The sequence below is a fragment of the Crocodylus porosus genome, unplaced genomic scaffold (genome assembly GCF_001723895.1).
Source record: "Crocodylus porosus isolate Cpor-Errol unplaced genomic scaffold, CroPor_comp1, whole genome shotgun sequence".
Taxonomy (NCBI): Eukaryota; Metazoa; Chordata; order Crocodylia; family Crocodylidae; genus Crocodylus; species Crocodylus porosus.
In genome coordinates, this window is record NW_017728935.1 from 5875292 (window position 1) to 5889283 (window position 13992).

The 13992-nt window shown below is 41.1% G+C and overlaps 1 protein-coding gene across 1 annotated transcript in view; it reads left to right on the plus strand.

The window, feature by feature from the left end:
* RSBN1 (round spermatid basic protein 1) overlaps positions 1–13474 on the plus strand; it is a 21176-nt gene extending 7702 nt beyond the window's left edge. The window contains exons 2-6 of the mRNA XM_019546806.1: positions 4712–4849; positions 5648–5790; positions 6426–6593; positions 7519–7627; positions 9615–13474. Coding sequence (XP_019402351.1) covers positions 4712–4849; positions 5648–5790; positions 6426–6593; positions 7519–7627; positions 9615–10073 — 1017 coding nt within the window. The 3' untranslated portion in view covers positions 10074–13474. The remainder of the gene's footprint in view (positions 1–4711; positions 4850–5647; positions 5791–6425; positions 6594–7518; positions 7628–9614) is intronic.
* The last annotated feature ends 518 nt before the right edge of the window (positions 13475–13992 follow it).

A 13992-nucleotide genomic window follows, 5' to 3' on the forward strand; every position in this document is an offset into this window, starting at 1 on the left:
TATGACCCCAGCTGACTTCCTATCCTTTGGGCAGGGGGCTGGACTCGATGATCTCCCGAGGTCCCTTCCAGCCCTAATGTCTATGAAACATACGTACATTTCCTGTGTTCTTTTTGCTTGTGTATACCCACATATCTGCCTAAGGGGATTGCAGTCCTAGTGCCACAGCAGTAACTAAAGTACTGAACACTGACTAACTTCAGTGTTAGTGTCACTAATTAGCAGTGCTGGACCCTTAAGGAAATTTGTTTTTAGAATCAGTTGGACATGGTATCTGTGGGTCTTGCTATGCACCCACCCTTACAATACACTGACAACTGTAGCATCATCTTAACTGCTTGTTTTTTCAATCGGTGCATCAGGTGCTGAAAAAGCCAGCGTGGCCATAAACTAACTACTGACATTTCCTGCGTGTTCTCTGTGTTTCTGTGGGACAATTTTAAAACTTTTTACAGAAAGTTTCAAAATACAGATTGCAAACGAAGTATGTTGTGGTGTTCTGCATAACAGACTCCTGTTAGGTTGTTTAAAAGCTAGCTAACTTAAGCTCTATAGTGCTGCTTTCATTTTGTCTACCGTGCTATTTGACTGAATCAAAACGGACGATACTATCATTTAACCATATTTCCCTTGTTTTTGTTTCCACCTTTCCCCCTTTTGAATGGTAAGCTTGCTGTGTATTGCTTTCGGTTTCCTAGCAAAATACTTGAGTGAGCAGGTTTTCAGAATGTCGAATCAGCTGTAATATTCTGTATCCCAAACGAGCTTTTCTACTGAAGTCTCACATGTGGAGCATGCTTATTAGTCACCTGCTACTTGGAAGCATACGTACATTTTTGTTTCTTGTAGCTATTTGGATGTTGGAATTCATACACTAGAAAGACGTGGGCTGGTTATTCCCTTCTTTATGTTGAGTGATGTCTAAACTTTGTATTCTAATGGAAACCTCCCCAAGCTATCGTGTGTTTCTTTTTTTCCTTGAAACGTTGAACTTGTGTAGTGTCTGTCTCTTCAAGTGGTTGACTCTAACTTCTGTAAGCATCAATACCTTAAGACTCTTCTACCTTTCAGCTAAGGGGAAGCATTAACTCTCATTTTCCAGCTAATGGAAACTTTGTTGACGTGTGTGTGTGTGTGTGTCCCTAAAAGGTCTGACAAAGGTAGGGATCAAAGATGTGTAGGTGTGGAAGAGAGATATAGGTTACGGAGGAAGGCTTGTGGGCTGGGGTGACGCAGGTGCTAAGGCACATGCATGGTTGACAGTCCTGAGGTTGGAAGCTCAGGGCCATAACAGAAACTCTTGAAGTGTAGCCCCATTGGATTCCAGTGAATTTGCAACTTTTGCTGTATACTTCGATACAGGACATGGAAAAAGGGAAGCGTGGGGGAGGAGGAGTGAGGACCAGGCTCCACCAGTCTGTGAGAAATAACAACTCAAACCTTCCTACTAAATATTATTAATCTGATCTATTTTCTATTGTCAGGATGAAAGGAGAGCAAAGTAAGTTGGCCGGTTGAGTCAGGCAGTGGTGGAGCTTAGACCTTTCGTTTAAGCAACATCTGTCTTGAAACATCAAGTATCCACCATTCCATACTACTTTCTTAAATTGGTACTTTTAAATGTGAGGTTGGTACCTCTTGGCAAACTTAAATACTGCCTAAGCCTCAATCCAGAGCAAGACCTGCTGTGCCAACTAATTTATAACTAAACTCAACATTTACCTTGTTTGGTATCTGGAGTTAGGTGCTGAAATGGCAAAACGAGAAGCAAAGTCTTTAACTTTTTTTCTTAAATCAGAAAGAAAAACAACTGCCTCTGAACAGGAAGTGCTTTGTTGTCTTTGTGCTCTGAAAGCCTTACTGCCACCCAGCTACTTTGCTTTGTTTTTCTGCAGCCTCACAACAAATAAAGTAGATGAGTAACTTCTGGAGGAGGGGAGGAAGGCTGTATAGCCACTAGTTTCCCAAAAGGCAAGCATTAAATAACCTGTAAGTGATGTTATTGTGAAATAACTTTTAGCGCTCCACTAGAAACAAGTCGCCTAGTCCCTGGCTGCCATTTGCCCCTCTGGGTCTTGGCTTGTCCATCTGGGCAAACCTCATTGGGTAGAAGGTTTGAAGTGGTGGTCTTTTGGGGAAATCCCTGGGTAAATGGTTGTCTGTGGAGAGGGCTGGATGTGATGGATTCCCAGGTCAGTCCTATGTTCAGACTTAAAATGCTCTTTTCCTATAGTAGATGCAGTCAACATCACTTTCATTAAATGGTGCCCCCTCTGCCCCCTGCCTCCCCCAACTCTTCATGGTGTGTTTAATGCATAAATGACTTCCAGAGTGAAGTGATGTTTCTATTTCTGATGTCATTAGTGACCTTGGAGGTTTTGTCTATGCCCGTGCTGTCGCAGGGGGATCAGACGGGCAGCTTTCTGCCTGCTCGGGTTTTTTCCAGCAACAGAGCATTCCTCTCTTGACAGGCTTGCAGGGGCCTGCAAGGAAGATGGTGGAGAAGGAACCAGGGAAAAAGAGTTTCGGGGAACATGCTGTTAGCTCACCTCTTGGAGTAAGGGCAGGTAACAAGAACTACTCTTCCAGAGCTCGAGACAAGCCGCCATGTAAGATAGGGGAAATTGAAGAAAACAATTTTTTGTCTTTTTTTTTCTGCTTTCTCTAATATGAAAACTAGTGAATTTTGAAACTTCGTAGCGCTCTTCAAGCTGTTATATTGTTTTAACAGGCCACAGGTAGAAGGTAAAATACAAGGACTCCTGTTTCAGGATGTAGATTCTCAGGTGTAACTTTTGCCGTAAATTCATAGGTAGGCAGAGTGATTTTTTACATCTGTTGATGATAACTATTCAACTGGGGGCTTCTGGTTTGCCTATCACATGGAAAAGGTACTTCCGTAGGCTGCAAACGCCACAATATATTTCATTTCTGGTTAAAGCTTTTCCCTTTTGGCACCTTCAGCAACAAGTCTTCCTGGTGTAAGATGATGCTAGCACTACTGAAATTGGCTAGTTCAGCGTTTAGGACTCCAAACATTTTGATTTTCCTTTGGCTGCCAGTTTGGCAGTTTGCAGATTATTTTTCTTGCCCTGTAGGCCTTCAGTATTAGTGTTGTGGTGTTTTTTCTCAGTTGATTTTAGAGCTGATACAAAAATGAAATTATTTTAATGACTTCATTCTTTTAGGGACATGGCTAACATCATGTCCAACTGCCATTTAACTCCCTGGTAGCTTCTGGCATGAGTCAACTTGTACTTCTCAAGGTGTGATGCCTTAAGTGTGCTGCCATTGACCTTTTCTTAGAAGTGTTTGCGGCATAAGTTTGACACGAGCTGTTTGGTTTTTGTTCTCTAGATCGTATTTTGGCACTCTGTTTGAAATGTCAGTATATGCTCCTGCTTCTTAATGACCTCTGTTATTTTGATTTTTTAAATCGACAAGGTGTGTTAAATATATGGTAGTGCTCAGTAGGTCGGGTGCCATGAGTAGCGATGTGTATATGCTATCTATGCGTGTTGTCAGAGGCTGCAGGCATTTCAGTAACGCTTTCCTAAAAAAACCACCTTGTGCTGCTGTTGTAGCTTTGCAAAGGATGCAGTTCACACCTTGAATTTAGCGCGAACTGTCAGCACTGAGAGCTCGTGTGAGCTGTGAATTCAGTCTAGTTTGTCTGGAAATGTGGTGTGCAATGTAAGTAGCCCTGGAGAGTTGAATTGACTCCCATCTCACTGACTAAATGTGATCAAGATTTAAATCACTCGGCATCTGTTACCGCTTAAAAAGGCGTCTTAACGTCCATAGAGTGGCCTGAAATCTACAAAGGGAAAGCACAAGCATTGTGATCCTAATACTGAAGTCCACGCTGCTGCTGTCTGTCTCCCTTTCATTCCTGCTTTTTTATCTCCTTTCTAGTTCATTTCTTCTGTCAGTCAAGCTTACTGCATATCCCATGCCAAATGCTGTTTACTCTCTGGTTCATTTTTTAATCTGATTTTTAGAATACTGAATGAATTGGGGGGGGGGGAAGCCTTTCAAATAAAGCTATATATTCTCAGGTGTTGCCATAAAAATATGCTTTTGATTTTTATTTTTGGATGTTTTATGGAGTCATATGATGATAGATAGTGAATACGTAATTTAAGCAAAAACTGACTTGGCTTAATGACATGCAGTTCTTTAATGCCTTTACAGTCTAATCAACTCTATACTGTTCTGTCCTTGTAAAGAAAGGAGGAAAACAAACCCCATTTGTTGCCAGCTATGTGAGGAGACTTTTTCTGAAAGTCGAGTCTGAAAGAGCTTAGTGAAATTTAAGCGGGGGGGAGAAATCTCAGCTCTAAAGAGTAGTCTGGCATATGATAAAATACTGGAAAGAAATCCAGTTCAGAGAATGGTTACTTAACTCCTTGGTTAAATCTAAGTCAAATAGTTACTTGATAGCGTTTTAAACGTGTTGTAGAAGTAGTTCACCAGCATGACTATTGCAGTCCATTTCTTTATCACTTAAGGTCTTCAATGTGCCCTGTTGTTTTGGAAACTGGCATTCTGAACAGTTATTTTGTACATTACGAAAACATTGTTTGCTTTCCGATGTAGCTGAATCCTGGAACTGAATGGAAACTTCATTGCAGCTCGGTACACTAAATTAATGAACCTTTTTGATTCCTGACATGAAACAAAAACGCGTGTGATTTCTAACCATTCTCAGGTTAATCGAACGTATTGCTGTGGAACCTACAGAGCAGGTCCAATGCGGCAGATCAGTCTTGTTGGAGCAGTAGATGAAGAAGTTGGTGATTATTTCCCAGAATTTCTTGATATGTTAGAAGAATCTCCATTTCTGAGGGTGAGTACTACATTTGCAGTAATTGTTTCTAGTGCTTATTATTGAGCATAATGTTATCAAAAGTTTTAAAAACTTGCTTCATTGCATAGTGTGAAAAGTTTAGGCAAAGCTGCTGTACTTCTGGCAGTGAATTTTTGGAATGTCGTATAAGGACAACAGCAACTGTCTTATTTTATGTTCAAAGAGTAATTAATTTTAGAAGCTATGGTAATCCCCCCCCCTCCCCCCCAAATTTCTTGCTACTAAACTATGGACTCTTGTGCAGTATGTGTTTCCCTGTGCTTTGCTTTGGCTATCAAAATCAACCAGCACTGCAGGCCAGGCCAGACGAGAGACACGGGGCTGGTCTGAGGGCCAAATTGGGTTTACAGACTGACCCTATGTGACAGCACCAGCATGCAGGGCTGGTCTGATCTGGGTGCTGCATGTGTGCAGCATATGCCCTGGACCAGGCCTGTGTGCTGGATTTGGCGTTCATGGCTGGTCTGTAGGCCAGACCTACACCAGCCATGCATGCTGCAGGCAGCACCCAGGCCTGGTCTGAGACCCACAAACAGCACCGCGGGTCAGACGACGGGCTCTGGTGGCTGGATCTAGCCCACAGGGCGTATCTGTGACACCCCTGATCTAAAGCTAGCTCTAAGCCCAGGTTGAAACGCAGCATTTTGACTCTCAGTATTTGTGCTGATTTGGCTATCACTCCTCCAGCAATTAAACTGATCCAGCGTTTACTGAAAGATGGGATATCAGCTGAATCCTGCCTGTGTCAGTCTGCGATGTTTTGTGTTCTGGTTTTAGATGACACTGCCCTGGGGCACTCTTTCTAGCCTCAGACTTGAGTGCAGATCACAAAGTGATGATGGCCCCATAATGTGGGTGAGACCAGGAGAACAGATGATCCCAACGGCAGACATGCCAAAATCGCCATTTAAACGACGCCGGTAATGCTGTCTTCCCTTTCTGTTAAATTTAAAAATATCATAGCTAAGGCACTTCATGTCTGTCTTGAGATTAATTGTTGTGACCTTATTCCTGTAACTCATTCTTCAGAGGTTAAATAGTTTGTTTAAACTTCTTATCTTGTTTTTCAGAGCTAGCCTAGTTCCCTGCTGAATCGTGTTGCTTGTGCGTTCTAGATTCTGTTCCATTGTTTTCTGTATCTTTACGTCCTAGTTAAAGTCTTTTGACACGAGAGATTCAAGGTGTCTGTCAAACTTTCTCGGTGGGGGGGAGGGGGGGAATCTTTGTATGCTTCCTCCACTGTAGCCCTTTCCCTAGACTAGAATTAAGAGTGGTCTTTGATACTTTCTGCCTCCCCAAGAAACACTGTACTCTTAAGTGTTCTTGTAAGACAAATTGAGTTATGAGGCTTACTTTAGATATAAATGTTGCTATTTAAGAGTCTCTCAGTACATACTTAACCTCCAGAAAGATTGGATAACTGAAGGAGATTTATGTCTCCATACAGGATATTAGTGTTTCTTTAAAAGTATTTTATACTTGGAGGCAAGCAGAACTTTGTTCTTCTGAAATGTCAGAAACCTTCTTAACTTCTGTCTTTGCCTTACTTCGTAAGGTCAATGAATGAAATAAAAAATCTCCAGTACCTACCTCGGACTAGCGAGCCCCGTGAGGTTCTCTTTGAAGACCGAACACGAGCCCATGCTGATCATGTTGGTCAGGGGTTTGACTGGCAGAGTACAGCTGCTGTAGGGGTGCTGAAGGCTGTGCAGTTTGGGGAATGGTAAGTACCTGAAATTTGTAACCATGCTGATTGGGATTCCAGACACTTTTTTTTTCTTCCTAATAAAAAGGAAGCAAATGCTCAAAGAGTCTCTTGTCTACAAGTAGGCATGCTAGCCATTTGTCTGAATCCAGCTGGTGTGCAATCTAAATGTGTATAGGAATTAGTCAACATAATTGAGTGGCACAAAAACTACATTTGCACTTCTGAATACTATACCCAGAACAATGTGCATGTAGGGTACACTACACAATTGTAAGCTGTTGCCCTTTCCTTTCTCATGCAGGCTGCTTCATGTGGCTTGCACTTTTTCCACCTTCTCAGGGCTTGGTCACCAACAGTGTTCTGATTTAGGAGAAATTACATGGTTAGGGTTTAAAGTTTTCTACAGCACTTACTGTAACTGTTCATTTTTCTACTGTATCCACAGCAATAGTGTCGTTCAAATTAAGATAAATGAACAGTATTTATTTCCTATCCTTTGGATAAACGATATTTATTTTCATAGAATGGTGAAGGCCATGTGAGTGCCCTGTAAGTTCTATAATTCTGTTCCATAAAGAAAAAGTAGGGCTGGCCGAGGGCCTTGGAAGTATTTAGATGTGCAAATTGGGCAAAAATGGCTGTTTCAAAGATATATAGGAGGCTTGTGATAGAGTTAAGAGTTGAACGTAGCCCTGCAAAACCATTGCTCTTGCTTCATGCTTGAAGACCTAGATACTTTTAAAACAAAAAAACAAACAAACCAGAAAGCAAGGTAAAATCTGTGGAATCTAGCAAGCATGTTACAGCTTGCTAATAGTGAGGGGGAATACCAGCATGTGGCAAAGTGTAATAGATATTTCCTTTTAAGAAACTGGTTTTGCACTCCAGAGTCGTCATCACCTTCTAAGACTCTTAAACTGGTTTTTCCCCACCCCCCCAGGAGTGACCAACCGCGCATAACCAAAGATGTGGTTTGTTTTCATGCTGAAGACTTCACTGATGTTGTGCAGAGACTTCAGCTGGATCTGCATGAACCTCCAGTGTCACAGGTAAAGCCTGGAATTAAGACCTCAGGCAGCCCCCTCTGTTTCCTTTCTAAAGGTGTGAACCCATAATTCCCTCTTTTCCAGACTGGATTTTAGGCTACAACTGCCTTGCGATTTATGGCATTTGTTTCTTCAAGTCTGAATTTGATTTGGCATGTCCAGCTCTGCTTTCTCTTGGGTAAAATAGTAAGCTGATCAGTGACCAGCTGGCTTTCATAAAGCAAGTCATGTTCAAATGCGAAACACTGCAAAGAACCTCTCCTACTACAGGAAACGGTTCATGTGCATCCTTGGCTTACAAGATCGGTAACTACCTTTTTGCTTCATAAGAAGTGACAAACAAGTACGGTCAGGTCTTAAGTCTGGTATGGTTGACCCCTCCCAGATACTTGGGTTATTTCTGCATAGTCTGCATTTCTTTTTCAGGCCTCTTAACCGGTTGTCAAATAACAGAGTCTGATTTCTTTAAAGGAAAGCATTGCAGACTTGTTACCTGCATTAGGTATGCTTTCTTAATGTCTACAAGAATAGTCTTTAATCAGCCAGCCCTTAGATAAATGTATTGCTGCTGGAAACTACAATACCATTTCAGCATTTCATAGTGTCTTGCAACTCAGCATAATTATCCCTGAATACCCCATGTTCTACTGCGTATCTGTTATAGCTTGAAAAGTAACACTGGTTGGATTTTTTTTTTTATGTCATACGTGTGAATAACTTAGATTTGAAAAGTCGAAATAGCAAGTTCCTTGGATTTAACTTAGGCTTGTGCTCAAAACTATTTCTCTTTAGCTCTTTTCAGCAGAAATAAGCTGGTCATTTGAGTATTTTGGATTTTGTTATTGCTGTATTTATTTTTTCTGGCATGGGTAAGTATTTCAGGTTTGTCTTTTCCTTCTCTTCCTTCAAAGGATTCAAGTGAGTAGGGTCATGGAATCTTGTTGTTCTCAGTTTCTACTTCCCCTTCCTACTCTCTGGAACAAACCTGTATGTGCACAAGCAGGAATGTGCATTTCCCTGGGGACAAGTACACCTTGTGCCACTGCTGCTTGTCCCCAAGGAGCACCCATGCCACCCACAATCTGGTGCTCAACAGGTTACCCTGAGTGGGGTGGAAGAGTCTGGGGCCAGCAAGTGTGCTGGCCTCAGCAGACTTAACTTGCGGGTGTAGGGGCCTCAGGAAGCTGCAGTCTCAGTGCTCCTGCAGCTGGGAGACTAGCTGGCAACCGGAGTATGACAGGCCAGCTAGGCTTAGGCTTAGGGTGGTGCATACTGCTGCCATGTGCACCACCCTGCTCTTGGCACGGTTTGAATTGTGGGGTTTTTTTGTTTGTGTTTGTTTTATTTTTTGACCCCTGGATTTCCCATGGTCAAGAAGCCCCCCTCCCCCCCCCGGTGCTGCAAAGTAGTAGTGTGGGGAATGCCTGCATGTATGGCGCTGCAGATGGGTCTTCAGTGCCACACACAGCACATCCACGCTCATCTGGAGGTGCCCCACCTGTCTGACACGTACAGTTTTAAACTCTACTGGGCAGCCACCTGCCTGCAAGATGGCAATTTTGTTATAGCATACAGCAAGAGCTACAGAAATAACTTTTTAAACTGGGTAAGGGACTATGCATACATTTACATCTGCATTTTTCCAGTGTGATAGTTATGCTTCACAGTGGCTGGACAAACCAAAGACAGCTTTCCTGCCTGGTAATGCCAGGTCAAAGTGTCTGTCTTTTATTGAAGTTCTGATTCTTCAACCCTATTTGTGACCCTAGAGTGATGTGGTAACTGCTTATTATTACCTTGCGGTGTGTAGCACGATATAAGTTAAACTTTTAATTTTTCTTCCCCCAAGTAGTTCTAATTGAGGATGTATTTACTTGAAGAAGAATAATAATAGGCTGTTGAACAAATGTATTCACCAGTTATAGCAGAGACTAAGTTTTTGGCCCTGAAATACAGCTTATCACTAACTCTGCAGTATTTCTCCTTTCAGTGTGTTCAATGGGTGGATGAAGCCAAGCTAAACCAAATGAGACGGGAAGGTATTCGCTATGCTAGAATCCAGTTGTGTGACAATGACATCTACTTCATCCCTAGAAACGTCATTCATCAATTCAAAACAGTGTCAGCAGTCTGCAGCTTAGCCTGGCATATACGGCTCAAACAGTACCATCCTGTGGAAGAGTCTTCACAAAATGCAGAAGGCAATTCAAACACGAACAGTAATGTCTCTGGACAGACAGACTCGGAGGGTGAGCTCCACTGTGTGAGTGTAAAAAGAGAGTCTGAAGAACCAAGTGTAGAAACACAGCTCACAACAGTGGCACCATCCTCCTCCATTTCATCAATATCGGGACTTATGCGACCAGATCTGGCGGCCCAGCCCCTTCCAGGTTTTAAACTAGAGTCTGATCAACACAGTCCACAGGATCATGCAGGCTCTTCTGTGTGATATGTACATAGTTAAACATTTTTTAACAACTTTTTAAAATTTTGATGTGAAGTTATAGTTTTATAAATGGCTTATGTTTTATTGGAGAAATCTTGCCTATAATTCTATAAAGGTGACATTCCAAAATGTCAAGCATATCTTTTTTACACAGATTATGCAAAGTTCAAGTTGTATTTAAATCCCTTAGTACAACAAGTTACCTTGGTCTACCACTTCTTTCTGTTAAGTAATGAGGCTTTCAATATTTCCTCAAGTCGGAATGGAATTCTTCCAGGAACTTTAAAAAATACTGAACTAACTATCTTGGTCAGTCTAATCTCCCTACTGTATTTTGTCATTGGCCTTCACAATAAAGGGATGACCTGAAAGTGACTCCTAGCTGATTGTAATTGCTCATGAAAGAGAAAGCACAGCACTTTTTGGATAATCAGCAATTTGTTTTGTGGCGTGTCTGTTCTTAAAATCCTCGCTGATACTCAAAATACTAGGTGTATAGATAAACTAACTTTTAATGGTTAGACAGTTGATAAAAAGGTAGCATATGAGATTCACTGAAGAAAACGTCTGACCCTGTTGAACTGTAATCGCATAAGGTGACACTTCTGTAGCACTGCTTGTAATACTTGGTGTGAGGATTTTGCTTCCTAAATGCATCTTCCCTGAACACACAAACAAGACTAGTGTCAAACAAACAAAATTGTTGGCATTCTTGTGGAGGAAACCTATCTGAGCACTTTAAAGCTTAAAATAGTAACTTATTTTTGTTTGGATCAAGTCATAATAAGCATCTGATCAAATCATCATTTTTCTGGTGCTGATGCACTTAAAATACTTGTTGGGCTGGCCATAGCTGACATGGGTTCTTAACTCTGAAGTTCTGTATTGCTGTTTCGCAATAAAGCGTTAGTCCAGTGGACTGCTGTTTCCACTTTGTAGCTCATGTGGGTATCTTGGTGGGGGGAAAAAAATGTCATGAACTAATGTCAGGAGTCATCCATTGACACAGTGCTTCTGTAATCATCTGCATTTCTGAATTTCAATATGTAAGCTGCATTTGACTACTTTCACTTTTCTGTTCATAACAGTCCTGTCCCTGTCCCCCTGTCCCCCCGTCCCCCCCTCATAATCCACCTAGGATACAGACGTGATTTTGGTGCATTTGAGTTGTCTCTGGACAACTCTATTTTTTTTCTAATCCTTGCTGGGGTAGGAGAGATTTGGAACACTATTAGAATATGTGAAAGAGAAGATGCTGTGTTACTTTTGGATGCATCTTTTTAATATTAACTACTAAGTCTTCTCTCTATGAAGCTTCAAAAATATGTTAATCTTATAAATATTACTTTGTGCAATATTGTTTTGTGTAGACTTATATGCATATTAACACCTCAGTAATAGAGGTCACTATTTGAAAATGATAGCAAAGTAATCATTGGAAAATACTGCAGTGATTTAGTTAGTCTGTATTACTCCTTATGTGTATGTATGTATTATCTTCAGTACAAAAACAAGCTAGAAAAATATTTCAATTAAACTTATTTACAGATTGAAGTGGTAGTGACTTGTTTAGTAATCTGTGTAAATAAGGTGTTAGAATCGAGAGCTTTTATGAAAAGTAATGTGACTTCATGCAGGGGTATAATTTAATCTTAGCAGAAATTCTAGATTATCGAGACTGGGTCAGAAATGGGCCATCTCTGCTCTGGTGGGTTTCCCACTTTTGTTGAGGAATTTCATAGAGCTTTAAGGGTTGTGCAAAGTAAAATTCCTCACAGGCAATATTGGTTTTCAGCTCCATCCTTCATCTTCACAATGGTTAGGAACAATTGTGTAATCCTTTGTTTGTTCATTCTGCTAGTCTTCCAAGAGCCCATTTCCCTTCTCCCATGTGCTATTCTCTTTGGCCCACATTGGCAAAGGTGGCATCAGTCCCTCTACCTAGGTCACTGCTGACTAATGTGACTGTCACTTGACAGTCAGCACTGTGTACAATCGCTCAGGAATCTCTGAATCTGCAGAGACCTTACAATCAAAAGAAGCTGTTCATCTCTTTGTAAAACATTGTCCCTGAAGTACAAAACTGAACTTTTAGCCAACACAACTTAACGTTAAGATGCTCTCTGCATCACTTTTATTCCATTTGAACTTGAAACAGAATGAAAAGGGAAACATTACATTTGTAAACACATTGGAAGGTCTCAGAATTACTTATAATGCTATGCTTTTAAACTACAAAGCCGAGTAGACCAGCAGTTCTTCACACTTACTTTAAAAACAAAAAAAATCTTATTAGTGAAATAGCAAGAAAGCGCAGTTGACAAATTCAGGCTGGAACCACGGTGACATGCAGTTCTCGTAAGGGACAGGCCATCTCCAAACCTAGTGTCAAAGTGATGCCCTCTTCAGCATAAATGCAGAACGTAATGGACGAAAGAGTACTTCAAGTAAAACTTCACAACACATTACACCTATTGTCTCATCTTAATTTTGCCTGGCCAAGTGATGGTATTTATGAAGAAATATTAATGTAAACTGTTCTTAAAATTCAGAATGCCATACTGCTGTGCAACTTGGAATCCAAGATGCAGCCCTCGGTAAACGGGGAGAATTCCTTGTGAAACTGATAGTTCACCTGCTTTGTTAACACTGTATCTATGGTACAGATGCTGACAAATGGCAACAGAAGTTGTGCCTTCAGTGGCATAAGATTTGAAAGCCATTTACCAAATAATAAATCGGAAAGAAAGACGTTATAACTTAGCTTTTTTGTCCTTCCCGAGTTACAAGTGACAGATGGACAAGTTCAGCCTACCCAGTGCTATATTCAACAGATCAAAGTTCTGGGTTGAAAAGTGAAAATACTTGCAAATAAGTTTCTGGAAAAGTGCAATATCTGATTGCGACTTGCTCTGTGTTAGAAAGAAAGAAAGAAAGAGAATACAACTAAAAAAATCAGAATTTAGCTTAAGTTTGCTTCTATTTCAATGTGCAAACAGAATCCTCAACTTCACTGGCAATTCTATGGTTGTCTGTTTCAACAGCTTAATAAGAATGAGGGCTTCCAAATGTTATATATAGCTGTATTTCATAAAGTCTCAGAAATCCTCGCAATGCCTATTTGTACTTAGCGATGCATAAGGTCAGTGCAGCGTAAATGGCCGTAGCTCCATTGGCAGAGGGCCTGCCCTGTCCTCTGGGAGTTGTTTAATTACGTTGTTAGACATTTAAGTATTTAGTTGAAATGTGAAATAAGTTTCTGCCTTGTACCAGAGAGAGAGTGCCAATAGCAGTACTCCAGGAACATAGATCCATTTGATCTTTCTAAAATGAAACACTAAGCTGAAAATGGGCCTGGCTTCTCTTCTTAATAGAGAAGACCATTTCTTTACCAAGCACAGAAGGGGGAAAAAAAAGTCCTACTGGAAAAGTGAATGACCATATTGCGCCAGAGATCAATTAGTACAACAGCGAATCTAAAGATGAGATCTTAATAATTCCCTCTGTCCTTGGGTGTCTAAGAGATCATTCTGTCTAGGTACCTGGCCTACTTTAAGAGTACTTTTTGAAGTCAAGTAGCTCAGTTCTTCTGTTCTCTTCCAAGAAGGTGGGACACTCAGTGAAGTGTTTGCAGGGGAGATGTAATCCACGTTTTTCCTTACAAATTTTTTGCCATACAGAAAAAGGGCTCTTACTCTGTCAACTATTTGGTTCTTGTCTCTTGGCCTACTGCTATTTTACTCAGAGCTGTGGAAGGGACAGGAATTAAACTCCTTCATTTGGCTCCTTCTGTGATTCACAAGGCTGCATTTACAGGATTTGCCGCAAATGCTAAATGTTTTAATAGTCTTATTAGCGCCTTTTTTGAAAGGCGTGAGGCAAGGGAACACTTATCTTCACTCCCAGAGGAGGGACATTCTTC